At 38.5% G+C, this 23,348-nt stretch overlaps 1 protein-coding gene across 2 annotated transcripts in view; it reads left to right on the top strand.

The window, feature by feature from the left end:
• The window catches only part of LOC121397689 (protein diaphanous homolog 2-like), a 260,585-nt gene that overhangs the window by 99,279 nt on the left and 137,958 nt on the right, over positions 1–23,348 (top strand). Inside the window, exon 4 of one of the 2 annotated variants that reach the window (XM_041574891.1) lies at positions 1,545–2,784. The exons of the other annotated variant lie outside the window; for it this stretch is intronic. Coding sequence (XP_041430825.1) covers positions 1,545–1,609 — 65 coding nt within the window. The 3' untranslated portion in view covers positions 1,610–2,784. Of the gene's footprint in view, positions 1–1,544; positions 2,785–23,348 lie in introns of those variants that run through there. 2 annotated transcript variants of the gene reach the window in all.

Below are 23,348 nucleotides of genomic sequence, written 5' to 3'. Positions count from 1 at the left end.
GAAGTAGATCCCTCTCAGGGTGGTACAACCTGTCTTGGTGATTGTCCCCAGCACTAGGGATGCAATGGGGTATCTTGCTTACCCTCTCATGTCTCTGTCTAATGACTAGATCACTACAAGGATGCTAACTGTAAGGAGCACGTTGGTGCTCCTTCCTTCTTCACTGCTGACAAGATGGCGGTGCCCAGATGATATGCGTGGCACACCGGGATGTTCTGACACCAATGCGTCAAAATGTGCACGGCGTCAAAACGTTCAGCACCAATGTGCAACATCAGCACGTGACGTCATCACTCTCATTTTGGTGTGAAAATTGGCCTTAAAAAGACGCCATAGCCCTACAGACTTTGCCTGATTATAGGTTCAACTTAGTGTGTTCCTGTTCTGACCTCGATCCCTGATCTTGACCTTGGCCTGGACTTGACTTCGCTACTTCTTAACCCCTTGGATACCGTGAACTGTGTTTGGTGCCTGCTGCTTCCTCTTAGGTCTGCAAAATCCTCAGCGGAGCCTTCGGGCCCTGACACTAACCCCCAGTACTCTCCTTGTTGGAGCCAGAAAGATGCGCAATGAATTACCCTGCCACTATCTTTTGCTCCTAGAGCAACTATTAATTACTGGCACTGAATAAACTGTCCCTGCTTTTGAGCCTGCCAACATTCAGACCACCTCCTGTATCCACCTCCCCACAGGGTGTGATCCATGAAAAGATCCCTGAGAATGTGTGCTCTCCTTTTTTACTTTTCAACACCTGATGGGCAAACCCTGAACTACAATGGACCCAGGAAAAAAGGAATAGCTGCCTGAAATCTTCCCACTTAGGTGTCCAAATACAAGGGGAACTGTCTGTGTAAACATACCTAAACCTCAGGGTCCCTGCACATCTTTTACCAAAACAAAGTTTCACCAAAATTCAAGCATTCTACCAGCATTATCAACATCATAAAGGTAGAATATGCATACTTTTAAGAACTGGTTAGTCGATGTACCACATCCTATTGGCTGTGTTGTATTATGCAAATACCATATCTTTACTACTGGTTTTATCTGTAATTTGAGTACAATAAAGTGTGAATGTTTATATGAGAGAGAGATAAAGAGAGAGTTGGAATAAATAACCCATGTGAGCATGACAAAACCTGGGGATGTTGCACCCCAGATAAAGTTTTTGCTTTTTTATATGATAAGCCTTCATCCATCTTTCACAGCTGATGTATCCATCTTTGAAGGAACATGGTCTGCAAGCATGTTTAGGGAGCTGATCACTATGGTTCTAATCTGATTGTACTCATGGGAGCAACTCTTCTGTACAACCATTCAGGGGTCAACTTTAGTATGTGTTGCATGTTCAGTTGCTAAAATGCTGAATGTTTAAACAGAAGTGTCTCCAGGTAAACTGAGATCTTTATGTTTAGGTTCTAGGGTATGATTGTAGAAGGGGTTGCTTGTAGTAGGGATAAGGAGAAATCAGAAGCAAACAAAAATAACACGAATGTGACTTTTTGTTAATCCTTGATTAAAGCTGTTTTCTTTTCTACAATCAGATTACACTTTACAAGAACGCAACAAAGTAAAATGGAACAAGCCTATATGGTTTAAACATTGCTAGAAACACAAGGTGCTGTCTTAAGCAACCAGTCCTAAATGGACCCCCAAAATGTAAAATGTTTGGCACTGGCACACTGGTACTTCTGTGTTAGTGCCATAGATTATTTGGCTTGCTTGCTGAAAGGTTTAAATCATGAAACAAGAACCATTCATCAGACACCTCAACTACAGGAGCAGCATTTAGTCATCAAGCAAGAACCATTCCTCATTCACCTTACCAACTGTATAACAAACTGGAAGAACAGAGAGAAAGAAAGTGGCATTTATCACAAAACAAAGCAACTGCAAACTTTGCATACATTGAAATGACCTGTACCCGGCTAACTAACCGACATGTGTCTCTTGGTTAACTACTCACATTCCCTCCTGTTGTTCAGATAAATGAAACAACAATGAACTGACGCCAGCAGTTGTGCAATTAATATAAACATCCAGGAAGTACAAATTACCTTTGCTGCTAGTTGGAAAATGAACGCTCTAAAGGGAAATTTAAATACAGAACTCCTATTGCCATCTTTGTTTGAAAGAATGGAATTTAAACAAATTTCCTATGTTCAATTTGGACTCTACTGTGAATTGTTAGGCAAGAATCTGAAAAAGTGCCATGACTCATTTTATTTTCATTTAAGAGGGAATAAGGGAGAAACCAAGACAAGTTGATTTATTAAGTGCTTTCTCTCAGGTAATTTGCAGTTTAGTCAGATCCAATATAATTGGAGAAAGAAAGGAAAAGAAATCTAAGGATTTCAGGTCAAGTTCTTTAGTAACTGCACTTTTCAGCTTATCAGCCACTTACATTAACTTTTTTAAAGAACTAAAGCCTTTGCTGCAAAGTTCACCCTCTGCAGTGTTACTAGTAAATGTATTAAATGCCATCAATAAAGGGATAAGGAAGCTCACTCAGATGGCCGCATTCCTATTGCCATTACAGTGTTGCATTCATGGTGCTACTATGGCAACAAATACAGTAGTTTATAACTTTGTGCTAGTTGCTATGTGTCATGTTCTGGCTTCCTTCCAGCATTAAAGGTTTTTACTTAGTATGTGACTGGCACAATGATAATGGTGATGCTAGCAATAGCAATGACACCTAAATCTTCCACCCCAGGTCCCTAGTTATCTTCTGGCTACCGTATATACTCGAGTATAAGCCAAGTTTTTCAGCATCCAAAATGTGCTGAAAAAGTCTACCTCGGCTTATACTCGGGTCAGCAGGCAGTAGCTGAGATTGCAGTCACTTTTAATCATTTCTATACCAACAGTTCACTTGGGGAGAGACTGCAATATCCCACAATGCCCTCTGTTGGTTATATGAAAGAATAACAGTGCACCCTCTGTTGGTTATATGAATAACAGTGACTGCAATATCACACAGCGCCATCTGTTGGTTATATGAAAGAATAACAGTGACTGCAATATCACCCAGTGCCATCTGTTGGTTATATGAAAGAATAACAGTGACTGCAATATCACACAGTGCCATCTGTTGGTTATATGAAAGAATAACAGTGCGCCCTCTGTTGGTTATATGAAAGATTAACAGTGACTGCAATATCACACAGCGCCCTCTGTTGGTTATATGAAAGAATAACAGTGCGCCCTCTGTTGGTTATATGAAAGAATAACAGTGACTGCAATATCACACAGCGCCCTCTGTTGGTTATATTAAAGAATAACAGTGACTGCAATATCACACAGCACCCTCTGTTTTTGATATGAAAGAATAACAGTGCACCCTCTGTTGGTTATATGAAAGAATAACAGTGACTGCAATATCACACAGCACCCTCTGTTGGTTATATGAAATAATAACAGTGTGCCCTCTGTTGGTTATATGAAATAATAACAGTGACTGCAATATCACACAGCGCCATCTGTTGGTTATATGAAAGATTAACAGTGACTGCAATATCACACAGCGCCCTCTGTTGGTTATATGAAAGAATAACAGTGACTGCAATATCACACAGCACCCTCTGTTGGTTATATTAAAGAATAACAGTGACTGCAATATCAAACAGTGCCCTCTGTTGGTTATATGAAGGATTAACATTGATGGCAATATCACACAGCGTCCTCTGTTGGTTATACGAAAGATTAACAGTGATGACAATATCACACAGCACCCTCTGCACATGGTAGTGGGACAGTGGGACAATGCACACAGTAATCCGTTTGGCAATTCTCTCTCACCATCAACTTGTGTCTAGGCTTATACTAGAGTCAATAAGTTTTCCCAGTTTTCGTAGGTAAAATTAGGTAACTCGGCTTATACTCGAGTATATACAGTATATTATCTTCCTATTGTATGTTATCGCAGAAAAATGATCTTTCGTCTTAATGGACAATCGATCCGGAAACCTTGATGTATCATGTGGTGATGTTGCGCAATCCCCCGGAAATAACGTCACAGCAGTCGTTCTCACCTGGGGTCCAGTATTCTGCCTCCCTCTACAATGGCCAGTGGTTTATTATACACCAAGACAAAAGGTGGTCTTTCAATATATCCAATCAATGAGCATGTTATGCTATGAATCAATTGGTGGAACCATCAAACAGACACATGTCCATAGAAGAGGGGGGGGGGAAAGGTAGACTTCCCTAGGCAAACAAAAGACACCAGGACAAAAGGCACTTCCCCCGGTAATATACATAAACACAGACACAGTGATCTTAGCATGGCTTGTACTGATCTTCAGGCCCGGATTTAGGGAAAGGCCCCCTAGGCCCGGGCCTAGGGCGGCAAGATGTTAGGGGCGGCAAGAAGGCGCCCCCTAACATCTTGTGTAAGTCGGCTGCTCCTGATAGATCCGGCTGGCTTTAGGACGGCTCCTCCAGCCTATCTCCCGCTGTGGCTCCGCCCCCTCCCACTCCTCTCTGTGCTCGTGCTGCTGCTGCCTCTGCTGTGCTGCGTGTGTCCCAGCAAGGTGATCTGTTCCTGGTATGTACATTTAATATTTCCCCTGCAGATCTGCTGTCTATCGGCCATGTAGAGAAATATGTCATAGTCAACTTGCAGATTTGCTGGAGGTGCAGAATCACAAGTGTTCTAACTTCTAAACCTGTTACAGATTTTTTTTATGTCCCTTTCCTGCTTCCTACAAAATGAAAACCATTTCAATTCTTGTATTATAAGGGATAATGTACCCCCTACTGTAAATGATAAGGGTATTAGAAGTCACTGAGGGATTGTTCTGTGACCATATAAAGGCACAAGGCTGCAGGCTGAGTTATACAGGGAACTCTGAGTATCACTCATGTATTATAAGGGATAATGTACCCCCTACTGTAAATGATAAGGATATTAGAAGTCACTGAGGGGTTCTATGGCCATATAAAGGCACAAGGCTGCCGGCTGAGTTATACAGGGAACTCTGAGTATCACTTAGGTATTATAATGGATAATGTACCCCCTACTGTAAATGATAAGGATATTAGAAGTTACTGACAGGGTTGTTCTGTGACCATATAAAGGCACAAGGCTGCAGGCTGAGTTATACAGGGAAGTCGGAGTATCATCATGTATTATAAGGGATAATGTACCCCCTACTGTAAATGATAAGGATATTAGAAGTCACTGAGGGGTCCAGTAACCATATAAAGGCACAAGGCTGCAGGCTAAGTTATACAGGGAACTCGGAGTATCACTCATGTATTATAAGGGACAATGTACCCCCTACTGTAAATGATAAGGATATTAGGAGTCACTGAGGGGTTGTTCTGTGACCATATAAAGGCACAAGGCTGCAGGCTGAGTTATACAGGGAACTCTGAGTATCACTTATGTATTATAAGGGATAATGTACCCCCTACTGTAAATGATAAGGATATTAGGAGTCACTGAGGGGTTGTTCTGTGACCATATAAAGGCACAAGGCTGCAGGCTGAGTTACACAGTATCACTCATGTATTATAAGGGATAATGTCTGCTGAGAAATAGGAACTACAAAGATTATGATGCTGCCAAGATTTGACTTTTTTATTTTATAATAAATATTTAACTGATGCTGCGGCTGCCCACTGTAGTACAATTGACAATTGACTTATCAAAACAAGGGACACATCTCTCTCTGCATCTATGTATAAAAAGGTGTCTATATATAGAGAATATATATAGATATATCTCAAACAAGCCTAACTGCTAGTTGATCCATCTGATCCACTTTTGCATAAATGTCCTGATTGGAAAAAGATTCACATCCAGAAAATGTGTGCGGGGGGGCGGCACAGTAGCTGGGCCTAGGGGGGCAAGGAGGGTAAATCCGGCCCTGCTGATCTTGTAAAAGTACACCTTTGTTCAGTGGTCCGTATTCCTCAATCCCAACTGGCGCCACACCCGGCATGCTGCAGTCATGCCTGATGAACACGAATCAGATGGGATTCAGAATGATCCGGCGACTGTGCAAAGGTCGGTCGTAAAGACGCTTATCCCGCATCGGTGGTGGCCATATGGTAAAATATGAAAAATTGCCACGTCATGTATTTCACAGGTCCTTATACATATGTGTGTTATTGTCTGTTTTAAATTAATTGTACAGGTATGGGACCTGTTAGTCAGAATGCTGGGGTTTTCCAAATAAGGGATCTTTCATGAGCATACCTTAAAGGGATACTGTCATGGGAAAAAAAAATTTTTTCAAAATGAATCAGTTAATAGTGCTCCAGCAGAATTCTGAACTGAAATCCATTTCTCAAAAGAGCAAACAGATTTTTTTATATTCAATTTTGAAATCTGACATGGGGCTAGACATATTGTCAATTTCCCAGCTGCCCCATGTGACTTGTGCTCTGATAAACTTCAAACACTCTTTACTGCTGTACTGCAAGTTGGAGTGATATCAACCCCCTCCCTTCCCCCCCCCCCAGCAGCCAAACAAAAGAACAATGGGAAGGTAACCAGATAACAGCTCCCTAACACAAGATAACAGCTGCCTTGTAGATCTAAGAACAGCACTCAATAGTAAAAACCCATGTCCCACTGAGACACATTCAGTTACATTGAGATGGAAAAACAGCAGCCTGCCAGAAAGCATTTCTCTCCTAAAGTGCAGGCACAAGTCACATGACCAGGGGCAGCTGGGAAATTGACAAAATGTCTAGCCCCATGTCAGATTTCAAAATTGAATATAAAAAAATCTGTTTGCTCTTTTGAGAAATTTCAGTACAGAATTCTGCTGGAGCAGCACTATTAACTGATTCATTTTGAAAAAATTTTTTTTTTCCCATGACAGTATCCCTTTAAGGCTACTAAAAATCATTTAAATATTAATTAAACTCAATATGATTGCTTTGTCTCCAATAAGGTAAGTAATATATAAGGGAGCAACTCCACGGGCGATTTTGGAGCGATCCGACACGCTGCACAAAAACGTAAATAAGGTAAATGAATGCATTGTTGGATGGTGTCGCAGCTTTGATGCGACGCGACTGTCGGATGCAGGCCCATCGCACAGCGTCTGCATCCAACAGTCATGTCGCGTCAGATCAATGCTGCAACACCATCCGATAATGCTATTACTCACCCTATTTCTGTTGCATCCGATGTGACACCTGCATTTTTGCGCAGCACGTCGGATTGCACAGAAATCGTCTGTGTGGTCCTATCCTTAGTTGGGATCAAGGATAAGGTTCTGTTCTATTATTACTTATTATATTAAAAAAAAAAGAAAAATTTGAGCTTTCTGCTGGATATTGGATCCTATACCTTTATCTTTTCATTCAGGATAACATATACTAAAACATCTATAAGATGTTCCTTTTTTAAAGTATGCTATGCCTGTAGAATACTTTCCAGTGGTTGCAGACCATATTCCCTTTGTGCCTACTCTATGCCCTTAGATGCAAGTTGAATCAGTATTAACTTTATAGAAGCTAGGGAAAAACAAAGCAAAAAAGAGAAAATATATATGATTAAAACTGTATATGAAATGGGCTTTAAACATTGATGTCAGGCTGGGTGCAGTTTCTAAAGGTAAAAAAGCATTGTTTAGCATGCATTTCAATCCTGGCTTATGTAATACCTTCTGTTGGGTCAATGACCCATCTTGATATGTTTAGTAATGTAACATTTTTATTAGACTGATGAAAATTTTGAAGTACCAATGCCTGAGAGCCTTACCCGCTATGTAGTTTTCTGTAACCACTATAGTTTGATTGCATACTATATGTAGAATTAAACAATCCTATTTATTGTACAAACCACTTGCTACATAAAGACAAGAAAATATCTTTGCATCCCAGTAGCCTCCAGCAGCCCATGTTTTTATATAAATGATTCTACTGTAACTGATGATTTTAGGATCTGACAACATCCCACACAAGTACTGAAGATGAGCACCACAAGACCCTGTCTTTATTTGAGTGAATTGCATTACAATTATATTAAGAAATGTTATTTATAAAGGTGTTAGTGATATAATATGGGTAATTGCATCCCAGTAGGGTACGTTATAAAAGGGTCTCCTGGCATTCCGAGATATGGTTCTTTCTAGATAATCCGTTTTTGCTCAGGTTTTTATTTAATGTTTTTCATAATTAAAGCAATAAAACTAAACGTTATGCCTATGTGTAGTACCACAAGCAATAACTGCAGCAGTCAGCAAGCTCAGACAGTACGTCACGTTTGCATGGTCCTGCAAGGGAAAATAAATGTACAAAAATGGAGCAAACGGAAATATAGGTCTGGGTTTACTGGTCCACCGCTGCCACTTTCAGTGGTGTTAATGCACTGTGCAATTTATAAACACTTGGATATAACCTTAGCAAAATACTAGGCTTCTGTGATACAGGGAGGCGTAAAACAAACAAAACACAACAAAAACGAAATCAATGGACCGACAGTTTATTTAAACACCTATGGGGCTCAGCAAGGAACAGGGCCATTGCTTGCTGCCCAGATACCTGTGATACACAGCACAACACAGTTATTTAATATAATCTCGTTGAAACAAACACTGGTTAATTAGCACTTGCTGACTGTGTGTGATTCATCTTTCCAACCATTTACTGTCCAGTACAGGACATAATAAGTTGCCATTAATTACAGAGCCTGAGGATGCTGCTAGGTGTACACAAAGTCATGCACTTAGTCATTTTCACTTGTGCTGGGTCGTTAAATCCACTAAATGCCTGCTATAAAGCCCTTTCTGGCTTGTGCTGGCAGTTATGTCTGGCTAGTATGAAAACAGTTGCACATTTATTAGAACGGCTGCTTTGGAGCTCCACAGCTGGAGGTAATATTCCTCTTATAGCAGTATCTATATGCATGTTCTTACCATGTTAATGCCACTGACACAGTCATGACAGTGTTTGTTGGAACCCTGGAGCAACCACCTCCTTCGAGATGGCAGTAGCGCCAGTGTTCTCCTGTACCCAATGACCGGTAGAATTAGGAAAGCAGGGGCTTGACAGGGCTAGGAGGGGCACCCCCATTTTTCCTTTGTGGGTAGGGCTGTGATTGGCTGGCACTTCCCAGGCCGTGCAGAAGGGGGCAGAGTTACACAGAACAGGCTTACCGCTCATTTGGCGCAGGACGGGGAAGCAGCAGCAGCTTGCAGCAGTCCACCCTCCCTTCCTCTGAGATGGGGTGTGTTCGTTGTTGTAGTTGGTGGAGGGTAACTTTACACGGAGCCCCAGGGTAAATTAAAATGGGGTATTTGACAAGGAGTGGAAGTAGCATGGTTGGCTTGGGGGTCCTGATGGGAAGGTACGCAGCCTGGTTTAGGGCTGGGGTAAAATGGTCTATGAGATGGCCTATGACTAAGTGCTGGGTAAGCATGAAATGCATTAGGCTCCATGGGGGGTAATGTTGTATTTTAGATGTTTCAATATATTTATATACCTTTAATACAGCATGGCTACAGAGGATTTTTTGGACTTTATACTTGGTTTAAAAAGGAGCAGGTACAAGGCTTGGCAGTTTTGGCAGAATCAGTCCCCAGGAGGGGGGGGGGGGCAAAATAACATCAGGTTCTTTGTTAAAAATGTTTATTATACAAATGGTTTGTTACAAGTTGTTAATGTTATACATGTTAAGTTATGGTTATTGTTTGATAAATAAACAACTGCGGCCATCTCTTTCCAAACCAGATTCATTGTGGCACGAGGCATGGGGTTGGGTCAGAGGGGATGGGTGCCGTCTCGACGCTCCACCTTTCATGCATCAGCAAATCCATGAGCAAATCTGTGCGCTACTGCACATATATTATAAACCCATGCATTAGTAAAGATTCCCTCCAGGTTCTCGATACTCCTTGCATCCCCAGAAACCACTGGGTCTTTTTATTTTACTCACAATTTAGTGTTTATAGAAACCCTAGAGCTACCACCTCCCTCGAGGCGGCAGTACCTCTAGAGTTTCCCTGCATCAGTAGGCACTCCCATAAGCAAAGCTGTGCACTACCACTGCTGCACATACATTACAACATATACATTAGTAAAGATTACCTCCAGTTTCTTGATACTCCTAGTGCCTCAAGAACCCACTGGGTCTCTTGTCTCTTCAGTTATGCCTCATGATATTGTACAAGCCGGAGGGGATATATCATGGATGGCAGATATACTGTATATCCCTCTCCTTTAGGTTCTGAGCTATCCCTTTAAGGCTAAGGCCACACTAGGCGATAGCGCCGCGATTTGACTCGCGGCGACTTTTCGCCGCGACTTTTAAGCCGCAATCGCTGGGGAAACTTTTGCGCTGGCGTCTATGGGGAATCCAGCGTAAAAACACACGCGGCGATCTTTTTTCTATTGTCGCTCTAAATCGCCTAGCGAGGCAATTTCGAGCGACAGTAGAAAAAAGATCGCCGCGTGTGTTTTTACACTGGCGATTTTTCGCGATTCCCCATAGACGCCAGCGCAAAAGTTTCCCCAGCGATTGCGGCTTAAAAGTCGCGGCGAAAAGTCGCCGCGAGTCAAATCAATTTGACCTGTATAATTGACAGAGACCAAGCTTGTTTAGTCTTGTGGGGTACATTAGAACTGCTGAATTAAAGGAGAAGCAAACCCAAAAGTTAAAAAAAAACGTTACCACCCTACCCTACATAGACCCCCGCCCTCCTCCCCCAGCCAAGTGTTACCACGGGCAAATGCCTCTACGTCTTTACAGTTGGAGCAATTTCTGTTATGCGACTCATAAACTCACGGAAATTGCCGAAGCACGTCACATTCCCAAGAATAACCAAAGCAGCTGAAGATGGTGCCCGTGAACTCTGATGCCTGAATCTGCATCAAGAGGTAAGTAAAATGTTTGGGGCATTTGCCGGGGGGGGGCAGCTAGGCTGGGGAGAAGAAGGAAGGGGGAGGGGTTTTTTTATTCATTTTTTTGGTTTATTTTGGACATTTCATTGCTGAGTGAAGCTGTCCGTTTCTGTTGCCATTGCTTGCGGCTGGAAAATAAACTGTTTTTCCATTCACTTTTGAGTGACCTACATTTATGGTGCAAACCCTGCTGTGATCCCCCTAACCTTCACAACATATATATTTTTTGGCAAGTGCTACTTTTTTCCAGGTCTACACCCACAGATAATATCTTCACACTTCTTACAGGAATTCAGCAGAAATCTGAATTAAATGTGAGTAGTCATTGCACAGAACAAGCACACAAATCAAGAGGTGATGCATGCCAAACACAAACAGACTTTTGACTTCCTGGTGATGAGACATCCTAGTTGCTGTTAACTAACCAGTGCAACCAAATGTTACCATTGTGTTATGTTAGAGGCAGAACATATAAGCAGCTGAAATACTGATTTTTGGATTGCCTGGAGATCCACTCCAGTTTCAGAAGGACCATGAACCTGACTGATGTGCTGTTACCTTGTGGCTATTTTTTGGTGGGTGATACTATGATAAGTCCACATAGCACTTTTGACCTTTACAAATTCTGTGATCATGATTAATAAATGTAAACAGTAAAACTGGAGCAGTCGCAGGTGTGGGCATTTAATCTAAAAATGCAGTCTGTTAATTTTCATGTTGTTGAACATTTGGTAGAGATAGATAAAATAACTATTGTCATAACATAAGTATACAGTAGACTTGTTCGTGTTTGTTTAATATTAGCCTATTCTTTTTTTCCATCAAAGCTTATGGGCTGCTTAAAAAAAAATTATAGTGGTTTTACACGTATCTTCTACACAGCTGCAAAACTGCCAGGAGAATTATCCACTGGAATGTATTAAACAATGCATGAAACTGTATTCCGTAGCTGTTACAGATATTTGCGTATTTACACTTATTGGCAAATGTGTGCATTCTGCATCCTAGTGTGTATATAGAAATATATATATATTCTTCAATATTAATGCCGAGAACTTTAAAGGAAGCCATACAAGTTTCAAGGAATTTAATGATCTGGGGGACAATTGAGTTACAACAAGTCTCCATTATTTAAAAAATATCTATGGTATAATTTCAAGCAGCAAATAAAACCAGAATATGTATGAAAATTTCATAACATCTTGCAGATGAGAATAAAAGCTATTATTAATGCTGATCTCTTCACACATTGCAAAGCTAGTTAATGTTTAACAACTCCCCTTTGTTGCTGACTAACAAACACTCCTGTTTATAAATCTGTGAATTTAATTTCTTAGGAATTTAATTAGACTGCTCTGATATGTAGGCTAATGTACCCCTAATGGAGTCATTAAGCACAATCGAAGTCACTGAGGAATTTCAAGCCCTTAATAAGGCATGATGTCACAGTTATTTTAGGCTACTCATGTTCCTTATAGGGGTTATATACAGTGCACCATACAAATTGAGTGCAAATTGCAAAATAATATCACAGTCAGACATTTTTTGGAGCTTTTCACACTGTGTGCCCTTATGCTCTCGTCTGGTCTCTCTGCTCTGTTTCTAAGCATGGGGACATGTCCTTGCCAGTTGTACTTTGTTCCTTCAATGATTCAAATGGATTAATTACTGTATATCTCAATTGGAAACAAGTACAAAGTAATATTTTATTATTACAAAGGAAAATGAAATCAATGTTTTTTTATTATTTGATTAAATGTCGGCTATAGGAGATGGCCATCCAGTAATTTGTAGCTTTCTGCATAATGGGTTTTCAAATTACAGATCCCATGTCTGTAGTAGTACAGTAGTAGAGCCACAAAACAAAGACTATGCTATAGGGGTACAACATTTTAGATGAAGGTTCTGGAGGGATGACTTAGCATGAAAATTAAATAGGGTCAACTTTACTTTTACTAATTATTTCTGCATATTGTTTTAATTTTGCTGCCTGTTACACACTGTTATGAGTGAAGGGCTGGCTAAATGTTGGACGCAGGGCCATCATCAGTTAAATTAACATCATCGCTAAATTAGCAGGATTCTCCTATCCCAGGGGACTAGTAGAATGGACCCCAATGGGAAAAAAAACCCTGCCCAGGGTCTACTAAACTAACCTTTAAGCCTCACCTCCTTTATGACCCCCAGAGTACAATTTAGTAGTCCAGTATTTTATTATATTTGTAAAAACAATTTTTTTTATAGATATTGCAGAATAACAAAAAAATCAATGAGCATAAACATTCATTTGTCTTATTTATTCCAGCTCATAAACTACCTGGTCTTTCCCAAACATTATCTTGCCTCTGTTCACAGTAACAAATGAATACTGTATATTTAAGATCTTCCTCTAGTCTACATTACCTCTGAATGGAAGAATGTGTTTAAATGACTTCTGTCTTCTAGCAAAACAGGCAGCAATATACCTTTAATATTCATATTTTCAATAAAATGTCTGTGACCCTTTGATCAGCTTGAGGGGGGAAAAGTCTTCCCATAGGCAACAAAGACCCATTAAATAATATATTATTGAATCAATTTCTCTCGCACCTTTCCACACCTTTTCCTGAGCTAAACTTGGTTTAGCTCAGGAAAAGTCAGAAAAATGGCTTCATAAAGCACAATTTCTTTACTTTGCTTAAATGTCATTTGAATATATGACATCAAAGTTTTTTGAACTTTCATTAGGACAATAAATGAGAATGAGGCTAATGTGCTGAGATGTTACATTTAACATTTACAGCCTAATGAGTGGAATACAGAAGATAATTCAGATAGATTTTTTTAAGTAATAATTAACTTGGGTTCATATACTTTTGTCAGGTAAATTTGTTTTAGTTTCTCTTTTGAACTTAACATATTATTTGGTATAATCAATTATATAATACTTTGTCAGGAGTTTACATGTACTTTGTTCAGTGCCGATGTCGGGTGTCTGGAGCCCACTGGGGCTGCTACATCAGGGCCCCTCACCCCAGTCCCAAACTCTTCCAGTGGCCATCAGCCCCAACCCCCCCCCCACACACACACACTGTGTACCTGCTACATCCTCCTTGAGGTGACGAGTGAGGGTGTAAGCAGAGCGCCTTCAGTTCCTTGTGGGGAGCCAAGAGGTGGTCTGGGTTGGCAGGGCCCATCAGGTTTTTTACTGGTATTCCAGTGCAACCCTGACTTTGTTAGGTAATCATACATTTTTCTAATTAATTATATTCTTCCAGGATATGTCCTTGGTTTTGGGCTCAGTATAGTAATAAATTAGGCATCAACTAAATAAAGGAAGCACAAACAAGGTGCCTTTCACACCAAATATCAGTGAACTCTCAGGGAATAAACAATAAATTAGTGACAATTATGTTGGCCACCTGGTCTGTATTTCACCAGCCTAGTGGATATTATATAAGCCAAGTCCAGGCCCAGTACTACACATTTATCATAAAAGTATCTGCTCTGAAATGTTTAAATACCTGAGACCCCCAATCCCTGGCCCTCTCCTCTACTGTTCCTCTGCCCATCCCAACTTCCAACCCCAGACCATATTGAAATCTGAAAGTCAATCATGCATTATAGTAGACTTGATTTTTAAACAGGAACTTGATTTATTGTCACCACCTATCATTAACATTTACTACATACTGTAAATGAGTTTGGAATCTCTGATCATACAGCAGCTTTATTCTCCCTTCTGCTCCTACACTATCCCTCATGCAGCAGTTCTTCCTAACTATCCTCTGCCAGGAAGGCTGAACCACTTACTCTGAAGATATCTCCTCCTGAAATAAAACTTTACTAATCATAAAGACAAACATGAAAAATAAAATAAAAGTGCCTTTAAAAATAATTATGTCAAAAAAATAGATGTCAGTACCATACTTTGGCCAAAATATGTAAGCTCACGTGCCATGTCAAGGTCCCTCATTGTATGAGAGTCCTACACTATCCATTAGCATTCTAAGTTTGAAGTGCATTTAATATCAAGTCCCCCAGCAAACAGTGTGAACTGATGTTTCCCCCCCCCTCTGGTCGCTCACCATCAAGGGAAACTCTCACCCTCTTGCACTTTGAAGTATTTGGCTTACCCTCCTGGGACTCAGACTCACTAGCCTCTGTCAGTCCTTTTCTCTTTCTTTCCCCAGTGATTTAGGCAGCAAAGCTCCTTCTGCCCACTTCTGTCTCTCATTTCCCTGAAGAGCCCTGAGCTATGCTCACACAGCCCTTTAACATTGTCAGGTAGATCCTCTCTCAGCTGCCACTTAATTACCTGGCTGAGAGGGAATATTAACCCTACCTGAGTCAAGTATCTCTCTGCAACACCTATCTTGCAGTTTAAATGTACTCTTTTCCATGTACTTTCCTGCAAGTCAGTGGTGTTTTCCAAACACCCTGTCACAATATATATATATATATATATATATATATATATATATATATATATATATATATATATATATATATATATATATATATATATATATATATATATATATATATATATATTTATGTGCATGAACTTCTGTATTTCCTGACATTTATACTATGGGCCAGATTTTTCATCTGTTACCTGTCCGGGCAACCAATTGCTGACAAGTCATATTGATGACCATTTCAAAGACAAGTGAGTTCCAGAATTTACTCACTTTCTTTTCAGTTGACTTTTCAGTTCTGGTTTTCTGCGGAATAGAATTTAACATATCTAAATGGGTAGGTTTTTGCTCCACATGTGGGTTTCTGACAAAATGAACAAAGCTCAACAGTTTTAAGGTGGCTCATTTGTCTTTTTTCAGCAACTGATCCCAAACACAGATGGGAAAATGGTAAGTCTACCCCTGTGTGCCGGAATGCTGAAAATTTTATAAATGCCCATAAAGTTATTTTTGACAAAAATATCAGCTTGGTACATTTTTTAAATACATCATAATGGTAATTTCCTCTTTTAAAAATGTTCTGCTAGTGCCATTTATTTCCCAGAGCTGTTTGACCCCCTAATTCAGGTATGCAACCTGTTATCCAGAATGTTTGGGACCTGGGGTTTTCGTTATAAGGGATCTTTCCATAGTTTGGATCTCCATTCCTTAAGTCTACTAAAAAAATAATAACTCCAATAAGTATTTATTATAGCTTAGTAGGAATCAAGTACAATGTACTGTTTTATTATTATGAGAATTGGCCTTCCTGTAATTTGGAGCTTTCTGGATAACTGGTTTCCAAATAAGGATCCCATACTTGTTTATGAAAATATACACACAACAGACATAGGAGAAGCTAATTTTCCATGATTTACTGGGGAGTAGTTGTTGAGAGAATTTAGTAGATTCTTTGTATTCATGATACAGATGGTTTGGGGCAATGGTTTGATGGGGTTGTGTGTTTGAAGTCCAACATGTATTTCACACTGGATAATTTTAGCTTGCTACATGTAAATTTTGATTTAGAAACAAGCACATAGAATGAGATAGGAATAAAGGCAGATGCAAATTTGTAAAAAATACACTTCAATACTTTATTTCCTTGTGCAACTATTTGAGCTTTGTTTGGCATTAAGTTGTTTGAAGCACCAAATCAATTCCGTTTTAACCAAGACAGGATAGTGTTATGTTCATAAACAGTTTGAAGGCTGGGAAGTACATTTTCTGTAGTGAATTGAAACTTCAAGCATTTCAGTAAAAAAAAAAATGAAAACAAGTAATTTATTCACTTCACAAAAAAAGTCAGTTCAACCTACTGTCAAACATATTTCTGGGGACTGAAGATAATTGTGCTAGAAATGCTAGCTTTATAGCGGCCTCCATATTGTTATTCAGATGAAAGCATCTATTACTGCTAACAAATAGCATTCGGATGACTTTAAGATGGAAGTGCCTATGAATGTTTTGACTTTGTCAGAGCTGCATACACAAAATTAATATTTTAGTTTCCCCATTTACTCTGCCAAGAACATATAATCACAAACTATCTGAATCCCACAGACATCAAGAAATGGAAAACTTAGCACAAAGCAATTCTGTGCTTTGGACAAAGATCGTCCTAGGCCTTAGTGTGCTGTGTGAAGCCATCTCAATAAAGTATCATTACCTGAAAAGCCTCGGGTGCCTGACTCGTGGAATCAACTTTGATGGGATATATAAAAAATGTTATTCTATTAAAATTTACTAAAAGTGAGGAATGGTTTGTTGAATTTGCAGCTTGCCTATAGGGTGAAAAATGTTCACAAAGACTGTTTTTAATAAATAAAAAAACTATTATTTATTGTCTGTACAGGATGTAAATTATCAATAATAATGTGTAATTCTTAAATGTATTAGATACTGTTTATATGTCTAACACACAAGCAGATTGTGAATCTTTTTTAAAAAAAGTCTGATTCACAAAGATTGTTTTAAATAAATCCTTAAAAAATAAAAAGTAATATTTACTATCTGTAAAGCATGGAAATGATCAACAATCATGTTGAATTTCTAAATGGATCAGATATTGAGTATATAATATAAAAGAAAAAGAAAATTGCAAATTAGACTCTCTTTAATATTCACTAAGATTGGCTTTTTTAATAAATGAAAGGGAAAAAAATTCAATATCATTAACTATCTGTGCTGACAATGTGGAACAATTATCAGCAATAACGTGTAATTCTTAAATGGATCAGATAATGTTTACATAGAAATACAGATAGGAAAATTAGCCATTATTTTTGATCCATTTACTTTGCAACGCAGACATAATTAAATAATCCTACAGAGTTGATGACATTTGTTTTCTTCATTTAATCGGATTAAAATGAGACATGTAGCACTATAGTAAATTGATTTGCAATGTCTCTATTATGAGCTTACCCTAATATATATATTTGTGCTCCAGATGAGACCTTTCACTTATTGTGCATAGCACAATAAGGTGCTATGAACAATAATTGGGCACTAGTGGTTCTTTATGCTTAAGCAGAGAACATAGTTTATTCAACACCAATGATCAGCTTAGTCCCTGCAAGCAAAGGAATACACACAGCAGCAAATGAAGGTACACCCAGCTTTCCCTAATTGGAACCAAGGGGAATCTCTACATCCCTAAGTCTATACACTTAGTCCCTACTTCTGGGCTATTAGTACCCAGGATCTTTATCCCTCTCATGCTACTCGACTGAACCTCAACCTGTCTGTCACTCCTAGTATGATCTATTACAGAGCATAGCATATCCTTTACTAGGCCTAAACTAACTAGGTTCCACTACCCATTCCCTTCCTGCATGCTCAGGTAAGAGCTAAAGCAATGGACCATGAGCACATGGTTAGCCAGACCTTTATACTATAGCACCATTCCATCTATTGGGCACTTGAGAACTGCAGGGGGCATAGCTTAAGGCAGAATAAAGAAATAGGTTCCTTCCTAATTTACCAGACCCCTACACACATATAACAAGGCAAAGATATATATGTGTGTGTACTGCTCAGTTTTTCTTAATATCAAGGATGACATATTTCTTCATGTAAATTAAATATTGCCAGCAGGATGAAACAGAAAACAACTAGAAATGCTTCCTGTTCATTTGCCAATTGGTATATAGACCTATAGCAAACTTTGCACCATTTATTACATGGCCGCCCCAGACAAATAAAGGGCAGTAAAGCAGCAAAGATATAGAATTTCCAGTGCTGCATTTGCACAGCTGTTCCTGAAGAACTTAAAGCATTATAGCTCTAATGCAGCTATGAGCAGATAAAATTACATAAGAAACTTGTGTGACTTGTACAAGTAGTGGTTTCTATATGTGGCATTTTCCCCACTGATTTCAAATGTTTATTTCATTCCATGCTTTGAACCTGTGACCCAAAAACTAATATTTTCAGCACAGCCTTCTTGCTGTGGATTGTGGAAGGTAAGTTTAAGTGACCTAAGTCTGCGGCTTGCAGAAAGAGGCACAGCAGTTCTGTTGCTTTGTTTAGAATTAATACAAGATTATTGTACACCTTTTTTCTTGCTGATAAACATCAGATATAAGGCTATTAACAAAAACCATAAATTACTGCAGCAACAACAGTATGAAAAGAAAAATATAAAGTAATGTATAAACAGAGCAGATTCTCAATACAGGCTACTCCATTTTTAAGAATTAAAATCTTAATTGCTGGACATCAGCTCCCAAAATGCTTTCAATACAAGCTTAATTTGACTTTGAATTTGACCTTTAACTGCAGTGTTATTCCACCAAAATGTTGCAGGACTACATGTACTCTTTAAACAAGTACTGCACAATAAATAAATGGATCTCAATGGGTCACTTATCATTGGTCGTGGTGGTCACTGTAGGTAGCCCCAAATCAGTGAAACAAATAAACACTATAAAAAAAAACCCATAAAGATCCGATACAAATCTAGGCCTAGCATTAAACTTTACAAGAAATGGAGTGTGACAAAAAGAATTCTGGGTGTGGGTTAGTGAATTCATATATATATATATGTATATATACTGTATATATACATGTTTTACTGTTGAGTATATAATAAAATATACCTGAACAGATGCTTTTGCTAAACAAAGAAATCATCCAAAGTGTCCTGGTACTGAGGGAAAATATGTTAGAAAATGTAGCAACACAGTTTTCAGATGTCAGGAATATCAATCAGAGTGCTCTCCTGCAGTGACCATTTCTGTTGTGGTTCTCAGCACTGCATTATAAATCCCAAGAGACCCTTGCTGGACCTTCTGTTTATCACTTATCATTGGACGTGTGCAGATTTAATTCTTGTGGGCTCATTAGGTTCACAGATCTAGGTCTGCAGATAAGGGAATAGGAAATCTTAGCAACTTAAGACTGTGTCATCCAATGTGGACCACCTACAGTGACAGCTGCTTTGCAACCAAGGCAGGAATTATTGCTTCTTTTCTGTAGCCCTTAGGATATCAATCTACTTTATGATTATTGCCTCAAACATGTGACTATTGCCTTGTTAATTTGGTCAGTAAAAAAAAAAAGTTAGCAATACATCTCAATCAGAAAATCTCAAGCCCCCTTTAATGCTCTTGATGCTGAATATTTGATCAGAGAGGGTCCCTTTAATTACAGATGTATGAAATCACTTCTGAATAAGTCATATAGCCATAGGTTAGGCTATATCTACAACAGCAAACTATTTTTCACATTACATTTCCACCTTAATGGACTTCAAACAGGATTTTTTAGGAGAACAGATAGGATTTATTCTTAGGTTTCACTTTAACTGTAATTCAGGCTTGGCCTTGCAGCAACTGCTTTGGGTTTCTCTAGTAGGTATAGCCTGATACTTTGAGGATCACTGATCTAGGGCTCAACTAAGCTGTGAGATAAGATGCTCCAATAAAGCAAGTATAGCATCAACTTTTACTACAAATTAACACTCAATTATGGGTGTGGGTAACAGAATTAATATATTTGTTTTACAGAAGCAATTGTCAAACTTCTTGATCTCCAATTCACAGCATCGCAAAGCACTTTTTTGCAGACACCGGGGGGTCATTTATAAAGTTCGCGCAGCGCATATTTTTTGCAAATGGTTGTATTGCGCATGCTTTTTCCTGAAAGCTAATATATTGCACTGCTCTGCCCGTCTTTCCAGTTTTTGCGAATTCCCAGTGTGAATACATATTCGCAAATGGTGCGAAAATGAGACGGGAGTTTGCGCGAGTGCATCCAATGTGTGAGGTTGTTGCGTGCGAAAATCGTGTTGACAGTAACTTAAATTCGCAGTTTGCCAAACTGTTTTGCGAATATTTCATCCGCCACCAAAGTTGTGGTGTAATTGAGTGTGCTCATAAATATTCACAATTTGCGAATTGTTACATATTTTAAAAGCTGCTATAGACTTTCGCATTGTGAAAAAAAAATTTGCAATTCTGTTTGCACCTCTTATTCAGCTTTATAAATATAACCATGCACAGGGCAAATATATTCACTTTGCGAACCAATCTGCCCTGCGCGAAGTTGATAAATGACCCCCACCATGTTTGGGAGTATTACAACTGCTAGAGGGTTAGGTTGCACATTTCTGTTCTTGAACCTATAGCTAATGATACACAGATAATTTTAATTCACATACATACTGTGCAGTATGTTGGCACTACTTATTAATAATAATAATAATAATAATAACCATGGTGGACAATATACCCTAGTGACTGAAAGAACGACTGGTAAAAATGAAATCTAGGAATGTGATGTGACACAATGATTAAAAGATATGTAGCATAATGAGTGCATCATTGACACTAAAATCAGGGCTAAGGCAATGCAAGCAAAGGTATAGTTTTATACACTGTACCTTTTCTAGAGAGAGAAAGTTTATTATGTAGGTTACACACAAGATCACAACTAGTTTGAAATGTTTGAAATTGTCCAGGTTGATGGGCTTCCATGACTATACTACATGATCAGTTACACAGTACTATTACAGGGGTAACAATAAACATACTATTGTGGTGTCTCCTAACACTGGCTTGCAAGTTCATTCTGGACAATTCAATGGTAGCCTGACTTCAGTAACGAGAATTATTGTTTCAATATCCCCCTAACTTAAAGCTTTAACTAAAGCTTACATGGTGGTCACCTTGGTGCAAATAACTTTTGTTTAGGGATGGCTAAAATATTTGATAGTGTTAATTTTTAATATAATTTTCATGTATAGTTCATATAGTTATATTTTATATAGTGCCTGTTTCTTAAGGTTGATTTTTAATTGGTTCATGTGTTGCTTTTTGGGCCCACAGTGCTTAATGCTCTTAAGTTTTGTAACAGAGTCAACACACAGCTCATAAGGATTGATTGCACAAAGAATATTTTTATATCTTAGAAAACTTTTTCAGAACATTGTTTTACAGACGAAGTGTCATCCCTCTGGATAACTGGTATGTGTTTTTTAGGTTCATTTCCCAGCAGAAATGTTTCATAAAACATGGCCTAAAAACAAATCTTCTAAAACTTTCTTACTTACTTACAGAAGAAGGCTATATTGTTTTGTATGTGTAGAACATTCACTTAAGAACATGGTATTGTACCTTTATTACAATTTTAAAAAAAAAAATAAAAAAACTCAATAGTTTTCTGTATACCACTTCTTGGCAAATCAGTTTATTCATGAAATGTACCAGAAAAATCTGAGAACAATTTCCATTAGGTGCTACTTTAGCTTTAAGCTAAAAACATAGATTTGAAAGTGCAATCTTGTCAATTAGTTTGTTTGCAAAATGTCCCAGGTTAAATAGCCTCTGCCTTTTTGCTGGAGAACAATAAATATAATCAAAGCAAGTTGCTTACCGGCAGTAAGTTAGTTTTTAATTTCCTTGTGTAAGTTTAATGTGATATATATATATATAACATGTCCATGTTGTTGTTGTTGAAGGTCCCACTGCATTAAGAGCCCAGATAGAATAAAATTGGACAACTTAATTGAAAATGTTGCAAAAAGAGTTAGTTTAAATTAATGATAAAACAGCATTACAAAAAATAAAATTGTATTTTCATATTAAAGATAAAACATTTCTGTATTATGACAAGAACACACACTGTTTGGACAAAATATAAATAGTACCATTTGAACACTTTTAAATTACATTTATATTACAGGACAAAAATATAGTGATTACTCTTGGTACACCAGACAGAGTCCTGTTTGTTTTATTAGCTTAATGCAAGGAAATCCATACAAGGTTTTGAGGAGGATTCAGTTACCAGGCGTACAGTATATACAGTATATAGTGTGCAGTGTTTAGTGTTAAGAGCAGTTCTCAATTACTGAAGAGCTAAAATTTCAGTCAACAAGACAAGACCTGTAGAAAACTTTGGACTTTTTATTACATAAGCCCAGCATTTGCTTTCACAAAATGATGCAATCAACTCTACCTACCATCAATGGCAGCTCATCTCTAAAGCTACAGTCACACCAGGTTGGGGGGCAGACACATGACAAGTTTGATGCGAGCATGAGTGTTTATCCACAGGCCAAGAATCAGCACAGTACGGCATTAGTCTAATGTTTGCACTGTAACTGGAATTTAAAAGATGCACAATCACCCTGATTAAAATGAAAGCAGAATCTGTTTATGATGTCCAAACATTGTCATTGACCTTTGACGTATTTTCAAATGACACCTTGTTGGGTTTGGAAGGAATAGAGAATATCTAATTTTGAAGCGAATTGTGGCTTTGGAAATAGCTTTTAACCAAAACCTTTCCTTTAATTGTTCATCTTGCACCTTTAATTTGCTGTAAACTAACACCAAAATGGAGGTTATACCATCTGATTTACTTATGCAGTAACTTATGTAGACACGGAGCTGAGTATGAAATTGATGAGTCCTTTGTTCCAGTTTCTTCTTATTAAATGAGAGATGTTGCAACTGTGATGTATTCAGTGTTATCACCAAAATGCTTACAGCCTGCATTGAATAACTCCTTCTAAAGTGTCCAAAACAAAGATAT

The sequence above is a fragment of the Xenopus laevis genome, chromosome 8S (genome assembly GCF_017654675.1).
Source record: "Xenopus laevis strain J_2021 chromosome 8S, Xenopus_laevis_v10.1, whole genome shotgun sequence".
Taxonomy (NCBI): Eukaryota; Metazoa; Chordata; class Amphibia; order Anura; family Pipidae; genus Xenopus; species Xenopus laevis.
Note: the sequence above shows the minus strand (reverse complement) of the source record. Positions and strands in the feature narration are given on the sequence as shown.